General features: G+C 43.2%; 2 protein-coding genes across 4 annotated transcripts in view; one reads left to right on the top strand and one right to left on the bottom strand.

Annotated features, from left to right (window-relative positions):
• Window positions 1–24,502, bottom strand: part of FARP1 (FERM, ARH/RhoGEF and pleckstrin domain protein 1) — a 303,375-nt gene that overhangs the window by 260,607 nt on the left and 18,266 nt on the right. The gene's annotated exons all lie outside the window — the stretch shown is intronic.
• Window positions 8,507–9,545, top strand: RNF113B (ring finger protein 113B). Its single transcript, XM_003919498.5, has one exon. The coding sequence runs from the start codon at window positions 8,532–8,534 to the stop codon at window positions 9,543–9,545; it is 1,014 nt and encodes a 337-aa protein (XP_003919547.3). The 5' UTR covers window positions 8,507–8,531.

Here is a 24,502-nt window from a genome sequence, read left to right as displayed (position 1 = left end):
TGGACAACTAGAGCGAAACTCCGTTTCAAAAGAAAGAAAAAGAAAATGTTCTGGAGATAGATGATGGTGATGGTTGCACAATAATGTAAGCGCACTCAATACCACTGTGCTGCATGCTTGAAAATGATCAAAACAGTAAATGTGGCTGGGCACAGTGGCTCACGCCTGTAATCTCAGCACTTTGGGAGGTCAAGGCAGGCAGATCACCTGAGGTCAGGAGATCGAGGCCAGCCTAGCCAACATGGAAAAACCCCGTCTCTACTAAAATTACAAAAATAAGCTGGGCATGGTGGTGCGCACCTGTAATCCCAGCTACTTGGGAGGCTGAGGCAGGAAAACTGCTTGAACCCAGGAGGCGGAGGTTGCAGTGTGCTGAGATCCTGCCACTGCATTCCAGCCTGGGTGACAGAGCAAGACTCCGTGTCAAAAAACAAACAAATCCAGTAAATTTTATGCATATTTTACCACCATGGCCAAAAAAAAAAAAAAAAAAGACTGAATAATTGTCAGAATCAAAATCACCTGGGATATATTAAAAAGTTTCTAAAGGAACCTATGCTGCTTCTCAGGAATGGTATCAAGAAAGGTATCATCTCATTTCAAATGCCAAGAAAATTACATACTGAAGAGCAGAGCACTGCTTATCTCCCCAAGTCTTCTATGGGTGTTCTGATCACAAGGAACCTTAAACAGAAAAGCAAGCCCCCTCAAAATAAAGATCTAGGGCAAAACGACACCTGAAGCAACCACAGAGAGCTTTATCTTACCAATCCCAACGCCTGCATGCTTCACTTTCTTGACTTGCCCTGTTAAGCCCTTTTGAAAACTTCAAGCGCTCTTTCCAGTGGTATACTGCTTTTGTATCAACTCATGGGGACCCTCTGTTAAATTTTCAGGAATTTTTACCAGTCAGTTGTTAAATAAAGACATGGATTAAAATAAATTATATCAATATTTATTAAGCATAAATTTTACAGAAGTAATGAATACTCAAAAATCATCACTTCCTAATTATTTTACATTTTACTTTTATCTATCTGTGATTGTGAGGTTTTGTCTGCTGCATCTGGATGGTAACCATACTACATAGGAATGTGCTACTGCACACTTCTTCCTAATTCTGCGTGCAATGGTGTGTCACGTTGGCAGCCTGCAATTGGCCATGGTGGAAATATATACGCCATGGAAACTGGCAAATTCTATGAATTAAGAGTTTTGTTTTTGGTTTTCAAGAGAGCTGGTCGTGAAACTGGTTCTTCCCTATTCAAAGTATCTTGTCAATAAAATTATGTATTTTAAAATACACTTGGAAGTATTTGCCAAAACATCAGAATGAATTTATTTTAATCCACAAAAGAGAGCAGACACAGTACTAGAAACAATCCTTTTAAAAACAAGTCCCTCCCAAATTCTTAGAGCACAGGATCACCGAGAAAACGTAAAGGCTGTGGAGTTGGCCACTGCTACACGCCATCACCAAAGGCGGAAGCAGGATGGACGTTAGGAATCCAGGCAATCACATTTTGGTATTTTTTCCCTCCAAATATTTTGTAATGTAGAGTCGTACTTCCTTAAGAAGCAACAATAGGCGAATCACACTCCACATACTGTTTTATAAAGCACCTTTACATGTTAATATAGTATGAACAATTCTCCAAAAATCAAATAACCTCCTACACCCTTATTAACACAGAACTTTAAAATGACACATTAAAATGCTTGCTGGTGGCCAGGTGCAGTGGCTCATGCCTGTAATCCCAGCACTTTGGGAGGCCGAGGTGGGTGGATCACCTGAGGTCAGGAGTTTGAAACCAGCCTGGCCAACACGGTGAAACCCCGTCTCTACTAAAAATACAAAAATTAGCTGGGTAGGGTGGCAGGCGCCTGTAATCCCAGCTTGTTGGGAGGCTGAGGCAGAAGAATCGCTTGAACCCAGGAGGCAGAGGTTGCAGTGAGCCGAGATCTCGCCACCACATTCCAGCCTGGGCAACAAGAGTGAAACTCTGTCTCAAAAAAAAAAAAATTGCTTCCTGGCTCTTTGGGTCTGACACTGCTTTCCTGTCTCAAGTATTTTAAAAGTTAAAATCTGACTGGGAAGTGGAACTGAAGGAGAAACCATGTGGATGTCATTTTTAATACCTATGACCTGGCCTGGATTAACAAGGAAAGTGAGGGTGAAGAAAGGGCCTGGGAGAATAACCGCCACGCCCACCATATGCCAAGTCTAGGCTCAGAGAGCAGGGGCCCTATGGGGACTGGCTGTGAGACACACAAGCCTCCTAAAAGTCAAAAACTGAAGGAGGATTATTCTCAAGGTAAAAGAAATAACACAATTGTTCGAAGGACAGTGGAGGCAGAGAGTGTGAGCAGGTTTCACAACACTCCCCACCCCTGCCTTTCAGTCCTCAACATACCCCACGCCAGTTTTTGCGGCAGACAGCTCAGCCTCATTCAAAGATGAGTGACCACAGAATAAGAACGCAGGCAAAGGCAGATAATAAGGTGCATTTGTAAAAATAATCAACAGAAGCTGCTGCATAACGAAAATGCAGTGCCCGCTGTTCAGAAATTATTAACAATTTCAAGACAATGACAGGGGAGCATTTGTCCAAGCGTGGACCCTTATGTGGATGCACAGGTCCCATGACCAGGAAGCTGGGCCTGAAAAACAAAGGTAACAGACTAAGAGCTCAGAAAAAATAGTCCTCCATTGTCTCAAAAATATCAAAGATAAAATGGTCCTTCTAAAAATGGGGGGTTCAGAGACTAGATAGGAAGTTCCAAAGAACTAACTGTCATCAATCTAGGAGATTTTAAATGGACTGATGGAGCTGAAGAAATAAATGGACTAGAAAAAAAATCCAGAATGGAAGCCACACAACTGCAATAAAACATAGTGTAAGCTCTTGTAAACAGAAGCAGAGAGCAAACAAGGAAATCACTCAAAATTACTAAAAAGGAACAAAGACACACAAATGATAACAAGAATAGATGCTAGATTTAGAAGACAAAGGAGATAAAACCTAACAACTGTGGTTCCCAAAAAGTGAGCACCATTCAAAATATATGCAAAAATATTAAAGGATCTTAAAATTTTACTGATACAAAGACAGACTTGAATCAACAGATATTATAGTATAGGACGTACCAAGAAAGTGACATAGAACAGCCAATGACCACGCAATGCTGGTAAAACTCTAAACTTCAAAAAGAATAAGAGAACCTCACGGGCACATCCAATGGAAAAAGCTAGTCATGTGCAAAAGAAAGAAACATTAACCCAGCCTCAGCTTTCTCTTCCAGAAATATCCAGTGCTAAAAAAGAAAGGGAGCAATGTCTAAGAAATTCTGAGGGCAAGAACGTGGGGCTCAAGACCTTGGTACTCGGCCAAATTGTCCTTCAAATATAAAAGCAAGAAACAGCTATCCTTAAGTGTAAGACCTCAAGGAACACAGTACCTACCAGGGCTTCTCTAAATAAAACACTGTGGCTAGGTGCGACCACACTGGGTTTACCCTTGTAATCCCAGCACTTTGGAAGGCCAAGGCCAGTAGCTCACTAGAGCCCAGGAGTTTGAGACCAGCCTGGGCAATATGGGAAGACTCCATCTCTACAAAAAATACAAAAATCAGCCAGGTGTGGTGGTATGCACCTGTAAGTCCCAGCTATTCAGGAGGCTGAGATAGGAGGATCACTTGAGTCCAGGAGGGTGAGGCAGCAGTGAGCCATGATGGCAACACTGCACTCCAGCCTGGGTGACAGAGCAAGATCCTGTCTCAAAAAATAAAATCGATTAAATAAATAAAACAATGAACCAACCAACAAGTCAAAATTTTAAACTCAGGCATGGTAAAAACACAGTAAAAAGACTAGCAATAAGTTCTGAATCTATGCTAAAAGAGAACTAAGTCAAAGACCTATGGGAATTGTGGCATTATTAGAATAGAATAGAAATGTTACAATCCTTCACATTGTAAAATTCATAATTAACTGATAAAATTTTGGAGCTTGGGAAAGAGGGACAGCATAGGTCAGTTCTAATTTTTTTTTTCTAGCTTTCAAAGGAGAGTGTCTCATAAATTCATAGTTTATGAGAAATTATTCTAATTTCAGCATTTATCATCTTCTGTCATAAATTTAGTTTTTAAAAGATAGCGCTAATCTCTCTTGCAATGAAGTCAGCATTTCTATCTTGCTTTAGTTTCTTTTCCTTTGCTTTAGTTAAAGTATTTTATTTTACACCTTTAAGTATTAAATACCATGTATGATAAGATCCCATGCCCATGGCAAGTTCTAGACAGGGCTCGCAAAATGTTACCAACATCATTGGCCAGGCACAGTGGCTTATGCCTATAATCCCAGCACTTTGGGAGGCTGAGGCAGGAGGATCGCTTGAGCCTAGGAGTTTGAGGTTACAATGAGCTGTGATTGCGCCACTACACTCCAGCCTGGGTGACAGTGAGACTCACTCTCTCTCAAAAAATAAATTAATTAATTAATATTATTTCTAAACGGTAAGATTTAGGGTGAGGTTTTTCATTTCTTCTTTTTACTTTTTTGTATTTTTTTTTTGTAATAAAAATGTATCACTTCTTCCCAAACAAGTCACTTTTTAATGATAAAGAACAATCCTATCATTACTACCTAAGAAATTGACTTTATTGCTTTTGCTCTTCTTCATTGCTGCCAGCCAGGCAAAAATCTAAACCTAAGTCTATTCACTTATTATTTTTCCTTTTATTCCCCACTTCACAGGGGATAAAACTGAAATCCAGGGTAGTTAAGTCATTTGCTCTAGGTCACAGAGCCAGGATGTGACCTCAGACAGTCAAGCTTCATAACATGTGAGCTGACAGAATTATTGAAGTTCATTTGGTTCATCCCAATTTTTTCCTTGACTTAGTAGGTACATGTGGTCCTAAACCAGCAGGGAGAAGTGCTATCTGCAATGAAATGGCCATACTCACGCATGTCTGGTGAATGTACATACAATACAACTCTTTCAGAAAGCAGTAAGAGCGAAATTCTGTCTTAAAAAAAAAAAAGAAAGTTGAAAATGCTTAAACTCTAATTCTGTAGGAATCAAACCTAAGAAAACAAATGTAAAGACAGGGAAAGGTATATAAATGAGGGAACACATAATCTAACAACAGAGTATTAGGACAATAATGCATGATAGAATCATACAATTGATCATTATGCAGGCATTAAAATGCACATTATGGAGAAATACTAAGGAACAGGGGAAAATACTTATCAAGTGAAGACAGCTCACTAACATTCCTCATTCAACACAGCGGACTGCACTCAGGCATTCAGCCCTATTCCCTCCCAAAATCCCACTAAAATGATAAACATTACTTTACAAAGGCAGATTCCCACCAAAGGAGCCAGAAGAAAGAGACACCAGAGAAAACAAGAACATCAACAATATTTTAGAAGAAAGACAGTGAACTGAAAAATATCAACTAACTTGGAAGAAGGCTGAAACTGAAGGCTGCAGAGGGAGATGACAAGCAGCAGCACGCCAATTTCAAGACAAATCCCAGGAACTGCAAGAATCACATACCACTGGAAACAGATATGGCTCCACACAAAAAGACTGGCTGAGAATGTGAAAAATTTCTGATATGGTTTGGATGTTTGCTCCCTCCAAATCTCATGCTGAAATGTGATTCGTGTTGGAGGTGGGGCCCAGTGGGAGGTGACTGGATCATGGGGGTGGATCCCTCATGAGTGCTTTAGCACCATTCCCTGGGTGATAAGTGAGATCTTGTTCTGAGTTCACAATCTGGTTGTTTAGAAGTGTGTGGCCCCTCCCCACTCTCATTCCCACTCTTGCCATGTGACACAGTCTGCTCCCTCTTTGCCTTCCACTATGATCAACTGGAAGCTTACTGAGGCCATCAACCAGAAGCAGATACCAATGCCATGCTGCTTGTACAGCTTATAGAACTACAAGTCAATTAATCCTCTTTTCTTTATAAATTACCTAGCCTCGGACATTCCTTTATAGCAATGCAAAACTAACACAATCTCCCACCACATGCAGCCAGGCACCTACCCTTTCCCCAGCCTGGCAGAAGCAGGAGATATCTCTTCTGTGGAGGCTGAATCCAAGAGGACCTATGCTTAAAGGGCCCAGGAACAACCAAAGGTGGGAATCAGATGCTGTACTGAAAATGAGGGATTAAGTCAAAGTTTATACTCCAAATTATAAGGCCTTCCCTTCCCAGCCCACTTCTACAGCTCTTATCATAGAATTCTGGCAGCAAAGATCACACTCCACAGTGGAATGTGAGATAAGTCTTCTCTGTAGAAACTCAGAACCCAGCAGAAAAGACCTATGCACACTGATATGGTTTAGCTGTGTCCCCACCCAAATCTCATCTTGAATGGTAGCTCCCATAATTCCCTTGTGTTGTGGGAGGGACCCAATTATCAGAGATAATTGAATCATGGGGGCAGTTTCCCCCATACTGTTCCTGTGGTAGTGAATAAATCCCATGAGATCGGAAGGTTTTATAAGGGGAAACCCCTTTCCCTTGGTTCTCATTCTCTTGTGTTGCCTGCCCCCATGGGAGACGTGCTTTTCACCTTCCACCATGGATTATGAGGCCTCCCCTGTCACATGGAAATGTAAGTCCATTAAACCTCTTTCTTTTGTAAACTGCCCAGTCTCAGGTGTATCTTTATCAGCAGCGTGAAAACAGACTAATACGGACACCAACATCTAGGGGTCCCCAAGAAAAAAGACGGTTTCCAACTGAATCACACAAAGGACGATCCGGTGTATAAGTCTGACAATACCAGTGCATTCCAGCCAGCTTTTAGGCACCTCACTCTTAAGTATAAACAGCTAGAGATAACCAAGTATTTTAGACAAGCTTCCAACATGAAAGATGGGATCTAACAGTTGAAGAAAAATCTAGAATTACTATTCCAAGAGGAAACTGACAAATGACGAATTATTCTTTACACTGTAAGCTTATTCATCACATTTCCTCCAACTGAGGATGCCTTGGTGTCTAGGAAGGGAGACCCACACAACTTCTCTCTCAACCCACAGTAGCCAGTGTTTTGGGGGCACTACAAGGGAGCTGAATCTCATCTTCCATTCTAGTAAGTAAAGAGATAGAACCTAAATTAGAAAAAGAAATTGCATGTAACACTTTATGGCATGCACTGACTAAATAAGAACTGGAATCCATTTACATTATATAAATGAATTATTTCACAACTTGAAGATAAACTCAAGAAAAAAAGGGTTGAAAATATTTGAAGGCCGGCTGTGGTGACTCACGCCTGTGATACCAACAATTTGGGAGGCTGAGGTGGACGGATCACCTGAGATCAGGAGTTGCAGACCAGCCTGGTCAACATGGTGAAACCCTGTCGCTACTAAAAACAGAAAAGTTAGCTGGGTGTGGTGGCACACGCCTGTAATCCCAGCTACTCAGCAGGCTGAGGCAGGAGAATTGCTTGAACCTGGAAGGCAGAGGTTGCACTGAGCCGAGATCGTGTAACTGCATTCCAGCCTGGGCGACAGAGCGAGACTTTCTCAAAAAAAAAAAAAATTGAAAATGATTATCTTAGGTACGAGGAATTGGCGTGTGGAGGGGCCAGGCAGGGGACAGCCGATTTCCAGTACAATAAGTGCTTGATGATATTTTTTTAAATGTTTACATGTGTTACTTTTATTTCAAAATGAAGCCGGCTACGCAACCACAAGTGCAGCGTGATATGACAGTCTTTTAATAAAGGCTAGATGAAAAGAAGAGACACAAAAGTGTTGACGTTGTTATCTTTGAGGGGAGGCATTATAGGCGTCTTACTTTTTGCTTGTATCTTTGTTTTTGTTTTCTGCACTGCGCATGTTGCTTTTAAATACACATTTCAAGCGCCTGTGTTTTAGGATGACCACCACGGGTTCGCTATGGTCTGGATTGACTCCACCCGTGGCCTTTCAGGAATCTGTTGAGAAATGAGTGTGCACCGAGGGAGCTGAGGAGCAAGTGAAGATGACTCTCTCAAGGAATCCATCTGAGGGCCAGGAGACAGATCAAGGGAGGGAAAGAGGGCAGATGCAGGCTTTTTTTTTTTTTTTTTTTTTTTTTTTTTTTTTTTTGAGACTGGGTCTCGCTCTGTCTCCTAAGCTGGAGTACAGTGGCGTGGTCCTGGCTCACTGTAACCTCTGCCTCCTGGGTTCAAGCGATTCTCCTGCCTCAGCCTCCCAAGTAGCTGGGACTTCAGGTGCCCACCACCACACCCAGGTAATTTTTATATTTTTAGTAAGGACGCCATGTTGGCCAGGCTGGTCTTGAACTGCTGACCTCGGGTGACTCTCCCACCTCAGCCTCCTAAAGTGCTGGGATTACAGGCGTGAGCCACCGCGACTGGCCTAGGAGAAGCTTTTCTTTCACTTGCTTTTGCTTTTTAGGACTGGGAGGGCCCACGCCCCACGTGCAGTGACGCAAGGGGGACGCAAGGGCGACGCACGCCACGGCCGTTTGGAGCCTGAGACTCAAACATGGCAGCATCACCTTCTCCAGGAAGGACGGCCGACCAGGCAGACCAGGTATGCACCTTCCTCTTCAAAAAGCCTGGGCGGAAAGGGGCTGCAGGCCTCAGAAAGCGCCCGGCCTGTGACTCTGAGCATGGAGAGAGCAGCGGCAGCGGGGACGAGGGCGATGCAGTGGCTCGGCCCCCGCGGGTGGCACCGAGGCCCCGGGGCCTCCACAGCTGTCAGAAGGTGGCTCACGGCGACCGGAGGGGCGAGGAGGCAGCGCCTGAGAGCCTCGGCATAGTGTACAGGTCCACCCGCTCGGCGAAGCCTGTGGGGCCGGAGGACATGGGGGCCACCGCTGACTTCGAGCGGGACACCGAGAAGGAGCACCATACGCAGACCATCTTCAAACGCAGCCAGCGGGTCCAGGAGGCATTGTGGGGCCGGGAGCACGACCAGATCTACCGGGGAATCAACAGCTACCCGAGGTACCTGAAGCCCAGGGACACGTCCATGGGCAACTCCTTCTCGGGGATGGCGAGGAAGGGCCCCATCCGTGCGCCCAGGCACCTGCGCGCCACTGTGCGCTGGGATTACCAGCCCGACATCTGTAAGGACTACAAGGAGACCGGTTTCTGCGGCTTCGGGGACAGCTGCAAATTCCTCCACGACCGTTCCGATTACAAACACGGGTGGGAGATTGAACGGGAGCTTGAAGAGGGTCGATACGGTATCTGCCAGGATGAAAACCATGAAGTAGAAAGCGAGGAAGAGGAAATACCATTCAGGTGTTTCATATGTCGCCAGGCCTTCCAAAACCCAGTCGTCACCAAGTGCAGGCATTACTTCTGCGAAAGCTGCGCGCTGGAGCATTTCCGGGCCACCCCGCGCTGCTATGTCTGTGACCAGTCAACCGGTGGCATCTTTAACCCCGCCAAAGAACTGATGGCAAAACTGCAGAAGCTTCGGGTTGCGGAAGGTGGGAGCAATTCCCATTTCACAGAAGACCCAGGTGAGGGTCCAATTCCCATGGCTTAGGTTTCCCATAATTCTCACATTTAAAAATAAATTGTGTTGTTCTTTTAAAAGAACAACAAAAAGAGATGAGAAAGACTCAAGTCTGTTTGGACACTGAGGAGAAGCAGCCTGTTGAATAAGATGAGAGAGATGACAGTCTTCCTGCAATCCCATGCCCGAGTATGTAACCAAAAGAATTGAAATCCGGATCTCAGAGGTATTTGCACTCCCATGTTCACTGCAGTATTATTTGCAAAAGCCAAGAGGTGTAAACAACCCAAGTGTCCATGGATGGATGAATGGACAAACAAAATGTGATACATACACACAATGGAATGCTATTAAGCCTTAACAGGAAGGAAATCCTTTTAAAGATTTAAACGGATCCTTTTAAGGATCACATGCTACAACTTGAATGAACCTTGAAGACGACACTGTGCTAAGTGCAAAAAAGACAAATATACTGTATGATTTTTCACTGAGGTAACTAGAGTTGTCAAAATCACATAAAAAGAGTCGAATGGTGATTGCCAGGGGCTAGAAAGAGCGGGAGTGGGGAGCTGTCGTTTTAATGGGTACAGAGTTTGAGTTTTGCTAGATGAAAACTTTATAAAACTCTGTTACACATCAATATGTATATAGTTAATATGAGTGAACACTTAAAATGGTTAAATTTTATGTTTTGTACTATAATTTAATTTTTTTTTTTTTTCAAAAAAGCTAAGAGATACCAGAGAAGGAAGGAATGATGGAACCAAGACTGGGAGGGAGTGGAGAGGATAGGGTTCAAGATTTAGCAAAAGAGCAAATAAAGTATATCAGTTAAGAACCAAGGAGGAGAGGAGTTGACAGAAGAATATCCACGCTGAAGTTTGGATTTGATTTTGTTTGGCTGATGTTAACATCCTCTCACTTAAAATGGCAACATATTCCTCTCCCAAGACAAATACCAACAGATCCACCCTGAGTTCCTCACAAGGAACTGACACAGATTATGTAAATTTTCATGAGAGCCTATCTCATATCTCAACTTTGGCTGTGAATTCCTTGAAGACTGAAACCATGTCTCACATACTTCCTGTTTTTTAATGGCCAACAGGTAGCTCAATAAAAAGTTAGTGAAAAGTCAGTCAAACCAAACTTCCAAGCAGTCGGCTATCCAAGCACCTGCTGCAGAGCGAACTTCAGCAAAACTTTCCATTTGATTTTCACCTTGAACCACACCCATCCACCCACCCACCACCATGGCCAGGTTCCAGGCAAAAGCAGAGCAGTAGTTGAAGGCACAGATCCAGGAGCGAGATAGGATTCAAGTCATGGTTCTACCACTTACAGCTGCATGACCTTGGGTATGTTACTTTACTTCTCTGTGCCTCAGTTTCCTCATACGTAGTAGTATCTATCTCACAGGGTTGTTTTGAAGCAAAAACTAACATATTTAGAACAGTGCCTGACACATAGTATGTGCTGTAAACATATTGATTATTATAATTCGAGCAGGGAAAATGGCAGCTTGATAGTCGACAAGGCAGACAGTTCAAGTGCCCCATAAAAGTGAGCCATTAATTCTGGCATTTCACATAGAGCTTTCTCTAAGAATTGTCCTTGCCAAAGCTAACAACACAAAGCTTGTGTACAATGACTTACTGGGCCCTCCCCCTAAGTCCCTCCGTTTTTGTCAGTTCTGTCAAAGGGCTATTTTATTCACTTTCAAGCCTTCCAAAAACATTTGGAACCTGCATAAAAGAAGAAATATGAAACTTTCAGGCACTCCGAAGCAGAAACTCTAAGCTCTGGCTCCAGCATTTTCCTCGCAAGGCTCACTTGAGTTTCTTTACAATGCTTCATGTGTGTTTTAGACCCCCTCATAGACGATGGACTCAGCTACACTCGTGAACCTTGTCAATAAGTGCTCCAAGTCACCAACCTTTTGAAAACATTCCAAATACGCACTAAGATACATAGTTCTTATTCCATTTTTTAAATGACAGAATAAGGTTCATGATCGATCATTTGCAAAATTAAGCAGAAAGGCGATCATTGGTAAGCATTGCTGAATTTGGCAATTTGGTTTACTAACAGAGTGAGTAAACAAAAGCTGCTAGCATTTTGGCCGATTTCCTTCCAGTCTTTTCTCTGTGTATTTTTCATATTAACGTATGAAATAAACATTCTGGAGTTGGAAGGAAAGAAGCAAGCAGGACCGCAGGGAGTGCACACATTCCCTGGGAGCTGAGTCCTTCCCATCACCACACTCCAAGGTCACAACGCTGGAGCAACCCCTCACAGACTTTTGCTGAAATAGCGGAGAACAGGGATGAGGACAATCTCCCATCAGCACCACACCACCTTACACAGCACACTGCTGGGGAAGTGAAGAGCAGTGTGGGGCCAGCTGGCTTTCAAAGTTAGCACCGTGGTTACCGGCACTTTATCCTGTCTGGATCGGGTCCTACCACATCACACCCCAACCCCTATCCTTCCTGTCAAAAGAACACATCAGCCAGGCTATAGTTAAGCAACAACTGACTTGACCTTTTTTCTGTTCACTGAAGGCACACCTAATGGTCAGTAAGTCCTTCTGAATCAACATGAGCAACGTGAGAAAAATCTGGCAAAACCAAACAATGCTTTGATGTTTTCATTAATTTGCTGGACTTACGGAGGCAGCTCCAATCCCTCTCCCCATGACTGCGAGTTTCTGGTTAGGCCTTCTGAAATCCTGAAAACGCTTCACAGGCCTGCATTCCAAGGTCACAAACCCCCTAGGATTCCAAAGACTCCAGGCAGAGGCAAAAACCTAGAGTACATGAAAATCAAAACCTGAAGACATTTTACCCAGATTGATTAATATCCTGAAATATACAAAATTCCTTCTAAGGAGTTTTCATAAGTACCACCTAAAATTGAAGAAAACAGGAACATTTTGTTGTTTACTTTTTCTGTGTGCCAACTGCCCATAAAAATTCCTCTCCTGTTTTGCAAGGACAGAACTCTCAAGAACAAATGACCTGATTAAACCTGAGATTTCCTGGCTGAGAGCTATGTATAAAGCTGAAATGCACTGAAATGATGCTGAATTTGAAAAGAGCTCTGTGCCAAACTGATTCAGTGAATTAGGTTTGCCTTTTTGTAAGTACATATTCAATGCTGGAACTAAAAAACATGAGAATGATAGACATCCTTAACTACTTTTATTTATGAAGCAACCAGAACGCATATTTCCCCACTTATCTACTGTACATTTTTCAAAATGTGATTATACTGCACTACAAATGCATCTTTTTGGCACATTTCAATGGTCTGCCTTTGCTATTGGGCTGTTGCCATTGCAGTACAATAACATGGATCTGCTGTCTCTCATCCTAGCTTTCAGAAATGTGCTAAGTTATCTCACACTCTCCACGGGCTCTAGACTCCCACTCCCACTGATTTGCACAGATGTTCAAGGAGAAAGAATTCTTTTTTCCTTTAAACGAATGTCAAGGGCCTGGCAAAATCCTGTACTAAGAAATGCAGAAGTCAGCACTGTGGAAAAGCTGGTTATTAACTCACTTCCTTCTCTCTCCAGCTTCTTCACTTCCAAAAAATAAATATGGAAACTATAACACTTGCCCAAGGTCTAAAAGAAACCAGGAAGCAGGCAGGTTAAGGGCTAACAGGTAACTTTTCTCTGCTCCTGTCTGTTAAGGAACTGTTTGCTTCATAGCTGAGCATTTTAAGGGTGCTATGCTAGAGGCAGCTCTGTGATTTTCATTCTTTTGGCTACAACCCCTGGGGAGGTGAGGTCATGGGGAAATTCCAAGGGGGTCAAGGAGACCAGAAACCTAGCTGGTCACATAACCGCTCAGTGGCACTGCCGGAGACCAGTCCCGGTCGCCGTGCCAACCCCCATGACGCCCTATTTTCAGAGCCTTGCTGGTCCTGCCAGTTTCTCCTGCCTTCCAAGCACTCTGTGCCGACAGCCACCAAGACCTCCCTAAGCAGCAGAAATGAAATCAGTCACCACACCCTGGTGTCTGCAGGACTCCCACAGAGAAAAGTCTAATTCACGGCTAATCAGAACTAGAATTCTCATACTTTTTCTCACCCCGCCCAACAAACAGCAGAGCACAGCAAAAGAACAGCCGATTTCCATGGCCCTGCATTGCCGGTGACATCTTCTCTTTGTTACCATCCAGAAGAGAACTGCTGCACTGATGTGAGGCTGGAAGACACCCCCAGAGCGCCACAACATCTGCAGTTAGACTTAAAACCAAACATCAGGCTGAATGTGATTTTCTGTGTGATAGGGAAGAAAATGAGATAGAGAAATGTGACCCAGCGCATGCGCAGATACATGCAGGATGTATGGTCAATTCAAAATGTGACCCAGCGCATGCGCAGATACATGCAGTCTGAATGGTCAATTCAAAAATGTCATTCACACTCTCAGACGAGTTCAGAGGCTACCTCATTGATGGGGAGGGGGATTTTAAACAAGTCATATAAATTAGACTAATCTGTGAATATCTGACTGAATCTGCACCCTTAGAAAATAACAATTTTGCATAATTTTTAACAATGCAGCTCTGGTATGATTACTGCTATTACAGTAAATTTTTAAATCATCTTATTTTATACCTTGGTAAAATAAAGTGGACTTCCAGTTGAACGTGGCAGATTAACCACATGCCTGCATCAACACCAAAAATCCTATAAAAATGACAGTAACTATACTTTAAGAGGACTATAGCAGCAGGAACAAGATCAGATACAACATTCTACTGACTTGTGGGTGATGGAAAGCAAGAGAGAGGTCTGTGATGATTTGTATCATAAGTGATCCTCAGAGAATTCCAACAAAATAGTCCAAAGCCCAGGAGGCTCACGCTGAATGGGAGGGAGAAGGGTGTGGGAAACAGAGGGTGCAAGTCACTATACGAAGAGGCTAGACCTTTGCACCCAGGAACCCTCTCCCACCTACCCAAACCCCAAAAAAGTTTATTACCCAAGGACATTGAACCAGGAAAATTAGAAACTCACATACGCCAGGCACAATGACAAAGAGGGTGTGTGTAATTCAGGGCTGAAAATGAGGCACGAGGTGTTGGGAACTGAGAAAGAATCAGTCTACTTACTGTACCAGGGAACCCCCACAGTCCCCTTCTTTCATCCTGCTTCCAGAATAGCTTATCCAGGTTTGTCCCAGGCAGGGCTGGTCGAATTATTCTCAGGACCATCTCAACGAGCACATATACTGATATTTGAGGGCTTCCTTTGACAAAAAAGACCAGTTGTTGCTTCATCATTTTAAAGAAAAATCAGCAATTGACACATCCACAGGCACAAAAATTCCAACCTGATTTTAAGTACCTTGGATCTGCCAAAGATCAGTAAACATTCAAGGAAAGCCTGCAAAATGAAAGTCAGATCCAAAACAAAGAGAAGGAAAGAAAGCCTTCTAAAAACACGTAGATGGCCAGGTGCGGTGGCTCACACCTGTAATTCCAGCACTTTGGGAGGCTGAGGTGGGCAGATCACTTGAGGTCAGGAGTTCGAGACCAGCCTGGCCAACATGGTAAAACCCTGTCTCTATACTAAAAATACAAAAATTAGGCCAGGTGTGGTGGCTTACGGCTGTAATCCCAGCACTTTGGGAGGCTGAGGCGGGCAGATCACAAGGTCAGGAGATGGAGACTATCCTGGCTAACACGGCGAAACCCCATCTCTGCTAAAAATACAACAAATTAGCCGGGCATGGTGGCACACACTTGTAGTCCCAGCTACTCGAGAGGTGGAGGCAGGAGAACTGCTTGAACCCAGGAGGCGGAGGCCACAGTGAGCCAAGATCGCGCCATTGCACTCCAGCCTGAGTGACAGAGCGAGACTCTGTCTCAAAAAAACAAACAAACAAACAAAAATTAGCCAGGCATGGTGGTGCGTGCCTGTAATTCTAGCTGCTTGGGAGGCGAGGTGGGAGGATTGCTTGAACATAGGAGGCGGAGGTTGCAATGATCCAAGATCACGCCACTGCACTCCAGCCTGGGTGACAGAGTAAGACTCTGTCTCAAAAAAAAAAAAAAAAAAAAAAAAGCAGACATTCTAGGGAGCAGAAGAAAATGTTTTAAAATCTAGACTATTCCCCGAGAGAATAAGAATCTCTTCCAAAATACAAGAAGAGATGCTATGAAGAAAGGTCAACAGTTCCCCAAAACTGACAATATGGATAATTGAAAGTTGTATTTCTATTGTTAAAGATTAATTTGAAGAGATCTCATAGAAAGTGAAGCAAAACGTAACTAGATGGAAAATTTTAAAGGTAGGAAAGTAGAGAATCTTCCTAAAGCCCTAATAAATAATAGGAAGTTTTTTTTAAATAACTTTTTTTTAACTTAGGAAATATCTCAGACTGATGGACGATGATTCCAGACTAAATGGAGAAAGCAAAATGCCCAGCATAAATAATTTTAAAAGGATCTACACAGAGATACATGACAGAAGTTGTGACACTTTTAAATCTTCTTAAGATTCTAAAATGTTCCAGAGAGAACAAGAAAAAATTAAATCAAACACAAAGTATGTTAGAAGACAACGGAGCAATATCTTCAAAATTTCAAGGACAGCAGTTTCCATTTTTAATTCTGTATGTAGTAAAATTATCAAGGAAATCTAAGCATGCCTTAAATTTTTTTGTTATTTATTGTTGTTCTTTCAAGAGAAGAGACAAGGTCTTGCCATGTTTCCCAGGCTGGTCTTGAACTCCTGGCCTCAAGCAATCCTCCCACCTCAGCCTTCCAAGTAGCTGGAATTACAAGCATGCACCACTGCACCCAGCAAAGATATTTTTACATGTTAAAGATTCAAAAGAAATGTAGCTCCTTGTACCTTTCTGAGAAAGCTACTGGTGTATGTGTTCTACCAAAACAATGCAGTAAGTCATGAAATGAGATGATACGGTATCCAGAAAAGAGCGTGTCCAAGAAAGGAGAAGAGTAAAGGCAAGGCCCTAAATGATGGTTGTGAACTAGGCCTAGAGTACAACCCATTCAGATAGAAGCTGAAGGATGGGGGTGCTACAGAAGGTGAAGCACCAGGAAAAAGGGTGATGGGGGAACTGAATGGCTGTATATGGCTTAGAGATCAGTACAAATTAGCTGAGAGAAAACTGATAGGTCGGTTCAAGTTATTAGCAATGGATACACAGAAAAATCAAATTTTAAAAAATGAATTATCTCAACAACAACAACAAAAACACAGTTTTTTAAGAAAACTATCAGAGTGCGTTATCTGGCTCAGCAGTGAACACGTCCACACAGTCATAATGACGTACACACCAACACTGAGTTAAACGAAGACTGTACTGCGAACCACATTGGGTGAGTGCAGTAGGGGTTGAGAGCTGATCCCCCCTGCCCACAGCAGGAAGTATATAGGCCACCTGAACATTTCAACTACTTCTTAAACAGCCTGTCAGCTCAAGATCCTGTTTTCTGATCTTCTATCAAATCCACAAGGTCTCAAAGCATTTATCACTCCACACACTTTGGGAAGGGCTCCACTAGAATGAAGGGAACACAAACACACAGAGAGAGAAAGAGAGAGAGAGAAATCAGAAGACAAGCTCCAGGAAACAGATTTCAAGAAAGAGAAGTAAAGGGGATGACTAGGGTCATGGGGAGATCCCTGAAGCTGTCCAGGACAGACATCCTACATAACGTGATAGAGGAAAGGGAGACCACCACCCCCCCCAGATTACAGTGGGGGAGATCTCACTGGACTGATCAGGCCAGTGAGAAACCTGGCCCAGGCTGAAGACTTCTGGACAAGGGTCTCTCAAGGATGAAACAGGATATCTAATGATCCGATTAATCTGAAGAGACTAAAAGGCGATTTAGGCAACAGGTGAGAGTTTCAGAATCAATTAGATAAGTACATGGAAAATGAAGCAAAGGAAAAGCAAGATAACTATTTTTTTTTTTTTTTTTTTTTTGAGACGGAGTCTCTGTCGCCCGGGCTGGAGTGCAGTGGCACCATCTCGGCTCACTGCAAGCTCAGCCTCCTGGGTTCACGCCATTCTCCTGCCTCAGCCTCCCGTGTAGCTGGGACTACAGGCGCCCGCCACCTCGCCCGGCTAGTTTTTTGTATTTTTTTAGTAGAGACGGGGTTTCACCGTGTTAGCCAGGATGGTCTCGATCTCCTAACCTCGTGATCCACCCGTCTCGGCCTCCCAAAGTGCTGGGATTACAGGCTTGAGCCACCGCGCCCGGCCGCAAGATAACTATTAACTCCTCGGAAAACAAAACTAGGCGACAAAGGAAAATTAGTTATGGTATATACATGAGCCACAAAGCTCATGACGCAATTCAGCTGTGAATAGTCATAGCAAGGTCGATTACAACAGCATGGCACCAAATCTTTCTTTCTTTTTTTTTTTTTTGAGACGGGGTCTTTCTCTGTCACCCAGGCTGGAGTGCAGTATTGCAATCTTGGCTCACTGTAAGCTCCGTCTCCCAGGTTCACACCATTCTCCCGCCTCAGCCTCCTGAGTAGCTGGGACTACAGACGTCTGCCACCTCACCCAGCTAGTTTTTTGTATTTTTAGTAGAGATGGGTTTCACCATGTTAGCCAGGATGGTCTCGATCTCCTAACCTCGTGATCCACCTTCCTCAGCCTCCCAAAGTGCTGGGATTACAGGCGTGAGCCACCGCACTTGGCCAGCATGGCACCAAATCTAATCTACTGGAAGGCTCTTTATTCTTGTATAGCTGTGCATCATTACTACTGATTATTATTAGAAAAAATAAAATTAGATCCCAATATTACTTGAGTAAATGTAGATTGTTTTCAACGAACCATAAAGTTCTAGAAGACAATAAAAGATTTTTTAAAACTGCAGCCAGGCGCGGTGGCTCATGCTTGTAATTTTAGCACTTTGGGAGGCTGAGGCTGGCAGCTCACTTGAGGTCAGAAGTTCAAGACCAGCCTGGCCAACATAGTGAAACCCTAGCTCTGCTAAAAATACAAAAATTAGCTGGGCATGGTGGTGGACACCTATAATCTCAGCTACAAGGGAGGCTGAGGCAGGAGAATCACTTGAACCAGGGAGGCGGAAGCTGCAGTGAGCTGAGATCACACCACTGCACTCCAGCCTGGGTAACAGAGTGAGAGAGTGAGACTCTGTTTCCAAAAAAAAAAAAGTAAAACTGTTCTCAAATTGCAGATCTCTCTAAGCATGACCTAAATGCTACATGCCATAAGGGGAAAAAACTAAAAAAGTGCAAAGCCAAAAACAAACTAGGAAAAAGTACTTGAATTACATAGTATAAAGGGCTGATTTTCTCCATATACAAAGGAACGCCTATAAATCAATAAGAATTCTCCATATATAAAGGAAGGAAGTCCTATAAATCAGTAAGAAAAATATTTGCAACTTCATGGAAAATTGGGCAAGGGACAGGAACAGGGAGTAGAAGGATGGTCAAGAAAATACAAATGGCTTGTCAAGTTGTCAACATTTGAAAATGTATTCAGCTACAACGAGTAGTAAGAAAAGTGCAAAATGACAATTAAGAAAAACTGGGCCGGGTGTGGTGGCACATGCCTGTAATCCCAGAACTTTGGGAGTCCGAGGCAGGCAAACTGCCTGAGTCCAGAAGTTCAAGATCAGCCTGGGCAACATGGCAAAACCCAATTTCTACTAAAAATACAAAAAAATTAGCCAGGCGTGGTAGTGCACGCCTGTAGTCTCAGCTTCTTAGGAGGCTGAAGTGGGTCGATCCCTTAAGCGCAGGGAAGTCAAGGCTGCAGTGAACCATGATCATGACACTGTACTTCAGCCAGAGTGACAGAGCGAGACCCTGTCTCAAAAAAAAAAAAAAAAAAGAAAGAAAGAAAAGAAAAACTGGCATCTCGCTGATCAGATTAGGACAGGTGAAAATACTTGCCATCACTGTGGGTTTTGGGATGGGGAGAAATGGCCTAAACACAGTGATTAAGAGCCAACAACAGATCCAGACTGCATGGGTTCAAATCTCTGCTCTGCTATTTACTGGAAGTGAGCCTTGGGCAAGTTACTTCATCTCTCCTGCCTCGGTTTCCTCATCAGCAAAACTGTGATAATGATAATACCTCTCCCCTACAGGTAGTTTTGGGGATTAAACAATATTTGTAAAACATTTGATATAGTGTCTAGCACAAAGTAAGCACCATATGCAAGTTCATAAAACAAATGAATGGTTATAAGCTGTGGAGGACAATATGGCAATATCTATGTATGTTAAACACAAATACAGCCTTTGACCACTGATCCTACTCCTAGGATTTTATATTTCAGGTATCAACAATCTTCAGTGCGGCATCGTTTAGACCAGCAAAATATTCAGAACCACCTAGATGTCTATCGATAGGGAAAATTTTTACAGATTATTTAACGGTACCCCTCTGTTTATATGCTAATAAAAAGAATGAGGCCAATCTGTATGTACTAATATGAAACCATCTTTGGAGTGTATTAAACTGAAGAGAACAAGCACAACACCATATTTAGGGTACGCTGCTATTCGTGCTAAATGTCTATGCATAAAAGACTTCTGGGCTGGGCGCAGTGGCTCACGCCTGTAATCCCAGCACTTTGGGAGGCCAAAGCAGGCGGATCACCCGAGATCAGGAGTTCAAGACGAGCCTGGCCAACATGGCAAAACCCCATCTCTATTAAAAATACAAAAAAATTAGCCAGGCGTGGTGGTGTGTGCCTGTAATCCCAACTACTCTGGAGGCTGAGGCAGAAGAATTGCTTGAACCTGGGAAGCAGAGGTTTCAGTGACCCGAGATCGCGCCACTGCACTCCAGCCCGCGTGATAGAGTGAGACTCCGTCTCAATTAAAAAAAAAAAAAAAAACTTCCGGAAGTTTTTTTTTTTTTTAAATGATGAGAGATTATCATATTAAGGCCTTACCAGGTTTGTTTTAATGCGAAAGAATTACTAATGATGCTGAAGTGTTGGGAAAAGTCTTTTTTAAATAGAGTAAACTTTCCCCTGTAAGTTTTCATTATTTGTGTAACAAATTTTTTCCCACGGCCTTCTGTTAAAACAAACTTCAGACTGACAAAGGTCAAACTGTCCTGAACTCTGAATTAGTGGGGTTTAAAACTCAAGGCATGTCTATCTTTGGGCACAGAAGAGCACTCACAATATCTTCAATAGTTACAATCTGCCTCAAAACACTGACATTTTTCCTCAAAAACTATTTCATTTCTTTTAATATCAGCATAACATGCCAAGTTACAGTATGATTTTAAATTACTTAAAGAAGAATGAGACCAACGAAGCAATCATCACGTCATTCACTTTGGACAATTTTTTTTTTTTGAGACAAAGTCTTGCTCGACAGGCTGGAGTGCAATGGCGCAATCTCAGCTCACTGCAACCTCTGCCTCCCAGGTTCAAGTGATTCTCTTGCCTCAGCCTCCAGAGTAGCTGAGATTACAGGTGCACACCACCACACTCAGCTAAATTTTTGTATTTTTAGTAGAGACAGGGTTTTGCCATGTTGACCAGGTTGGTCTTGAACTCCCGACCTCAAGTGATCCACCTGCCTCGGCTTCCCAAAGGTTTGGGATTACAGGCGCACACCAACACACTCAGCTAATTTTTGTATTTTTAGTAGAGATGGGCTTTCACCATGTTGACCAGGCTGGTCTCGAACTCCTGACCTCAAGTGATCCACCCACCTCGGCCTCCCAAAGTGCTGGGATTATAGGTGTGAGCCACTGCAGCCGACCCACTTGGGACAATTCTAACTGACAAACCTCTCAACCTGCCAGACCATGGCTCAATTTCAGAGATCTTCCCCCTCACACATATTTACACATTAGATGGTGGAGGAGGAAGCCAGAACAACAATGAAAAATGTTATGTAATTCTTAAATCAATTAAGAATATCAGCTTGTTTTGTATTAAACAAAAATCTAAGTTCTCTGAAAGACGTCTCTCATTGGGTTCACAGCAGTAGGTAAAGATGCATACAAATGAAGGCCACAGATGGTGTCGCTTTGTTGTTTAATCAAATACAAATCAAAAGAATCTAAGCCAAGGGATTCAATTAGAAAGAATTAAAAGGCTTTTGAGCATAAACCACCAAGAGCAACCCAGACTCTCTGACTCTTTCAAAGTAGAACTAAAATGTCCTAGTTTCAGACTAGAACTAAAATGTCCTTTCCCACATTCTCAAGAGTTCCTGAAATGCTGCCCTGTGGCTGTCAGGTAAACAGAGTCCAGATGTTCTGTCACCCACCATATGGTGAAAACAAATGCCACGCCCCCAAAACTGACTAAGGTGGCCCGTAAATTAACAAACGGAGGCAAACTATCCATATGCCAATTTCCTGGGCCTTTCTGTCCTTTGTTTCCTGCACAATCTTACATGCTATTAGGTAAACCCTTCCTTAAAAGTAAGGCATTCGCAGGACTTGGTGCCAACAGGATTATTCATGGAGGTACAGTCAAGCAATCAGGCAATTACAATTCAGCTAAAGAAGGATAATCTTGAAGTGTTTAGAAAAGGTCATGCTGGCCGGGTGCGGTGGCTCACGCCTGTAATCCCAGCACTTTGGGAGGCCGAGGCAGGTGGATCACCTGAGGTCAAGAGTTCCATACCAGCCTGGTCAACATGGTAAAACCCCATCTCTACTAAAAATACAAAAATTAGCCAGGCGTGGTGGCAGGTGCCTGTAATCCCAGCTACTCAGGAGGCTTAGTCAGGAGAATCACTTGAATCTAGGAGGCAGAGGTTGCAGTGAGCTGAGATGGCGCCATTGCACTCCAGCCTGGGCGAAAAGAGCGAAACTCCATCTCAAAAAAAAAAAAAGAAAAGAAAAGGCCATGCTAATTTATAAGCCACTAATGTAGGACACCATACTACCAAGTAGGTATTTTTGATTGCTTGAAATCTGGGAGGCAGAAGTTGCAGTGAGCCTAGATCACGCCACTACACTCCAGCCAAGGTTACAGAGTGAGATCCCATCTCAAAAAAAAAAAAAAAAATTTGATTTTCCTAAATGGCTATTTGGGATTTGAAGGGGAGGGGTAATTTTTGTTTTAATGTTTAACTTTTATTTTAGGTTCAGGGTGTATGTGCAGATTTGTTACATGGGTAAACACATGTCACAGGGGTTTAACAGACTATTTTGTCATCCAGGTACTAAGCCTAGTACCCAAGAGTTATTTGTTCTGCTCCTCTCCCTCCTGCCACCCTTCTCCCTCAAGTAGGCCCCAGTGTCTGTCATTCCCCTCTGAGTGTCCATGAATTCTCATCATTTAATGGCCACTTATAAGTGACAATATGCAGTATTTGCTTTTCTGTTCCTGCGTTAGTTTGCTAAGGACAATGGCTTCCAGTTCCATCTATGCTCCTGCAAAGGACATGATTTTGTTCCTTTTTATGGCTGCATGCTGTTCCATGGTGTATATGTGCCACATTTCCTTTATTCAATCTGTCACTGGTGGGAATTTAGGTTGCTTCCATGTGTTTGCTATTGTGAACGGTGCTGCAATGAACAGTCGTGTGCCTATGTCCTTATGGTAGAATGGCTTATATTTTGGGGGGTATATACCCAGTAATGAGACTGCTCAGTTGAATGGTAGTTCTGTTTTTTTGCTCTCTGAGGAATCACACCACACTGCTTTCCACAACGGTTGAACTAATTTACACTCTGACCAACAGTGCATAGGCATTCCCTATTCTCCACAACCTCGCGCCAGCAACCTAAATGGGTATTTGTTTTTAAGATCTTGTAGCTCCAGACTTGCAAGGTGCCTCAGCCACTCCTAGAATATTGTTAGAGCATTTCTAACTTTACCAGAGGCTAACAGGCCTGGATGAGAGAGACAGAAACAATCTAGAAGTCAAAGGATGGGTAAAGTAGATAAACAGTGTCTGACGACTAAGATCATAAATGTATATTTGCCACCCATTTGTGACTATAAATTCAAGGCTTTTACAGACCATGGGAGCCAAACAGCTGGTGAGGTCAGACCAGGTTTGAAAGGTTCAAGGTAAGTTTATCCAGAAACCCCAAGAGGGTTTCTTCAACAAAGATTTAATGAGCACCTACTACAGAACATGCCCTGAGCTAGGAATAGCTGCACAGACACAAACAAAATAAGCCAGAACTGTTGGTACACAAGGAAAAGATTCTCTTCTGCACATCAATGAGAAGGCAGACCTTGTCAGTTCTTGCCTACCCACCACCTTAGAAATCTGTCCTATGCCACTCAGAAACTCCACACTTGTATGCAGGCATGGCATACAGGAGTAGTAACTGATTCATCTCACTTAAGTGTCTCCCCTGACACTTAAGACTTTTCTGGAAACATTCCCGCTACAGTTCTATTTTCTAACCCATGAAGAACACTTTTGATAGAAAGTGAATCCCAAACCCCCTCCCCCAAGTGCCAGTGAGAAAAAAGTCAAGTGATAAAAGAGACAGGAAGAGGCAGGCACAGTGGTTGACCTGTAATCCCAGCACTTTGGGAGGCTAAGAGGAGAGAGGATTGCTTGAGGTCATTTTGAGACCAGCCTGGGGAAGATAGCAAGACTCCCATCCCTACAAAAAAATTCCAAAAATTAGCCAGAAGTGACAGCCCGCACCTGTAGTCCCAGCTACTTGAGAGGCTGAGGTGGGTGGATCACCTGGGCCTAGGAGGTTGAGGCTTCAGTGAGTTATGATCACACCGCTGCACTACAGCCCTGGTGACAGAATGAGTCCCTGCCTGGAAAGAAAGGGAGAAAGAAGGAAGGAAGGAAGGAAAAATGGGGGGCAGGGGTGGGAGAGGGAGAGAGGGAACAAAAGAGAGAGAGACAGAACGAGAGAAAGAAAAGAAAGAAAGAAAGAGAAAGAGAGAGAGCGAGAGAGAGAAAAGAAGGTAGAGACTTCATAGCCCCTAAAGCCTTCTATACACATTCTGGGAAATTCATCTGCATAATAAATATTCAAG

This window comes from Papio anubis, chromosome 15, assembly GCF_008728515.1.
Source record: "Papio anubis isolate 15944 chromosome 15, Panubis1.0, whole genome shotgun sequence".
Taxonomy (NCBI): domain Eukaryota; kingdom Metazoa; phylum Chordata; class Mammalia; order Primates; family Cercopithecidae; genus Papio; species Papio anubis.
Note: the sequence above shows the minus strand (reverse complement) of the source record. Positions and strands in the feature narration are given on the sequence as shown.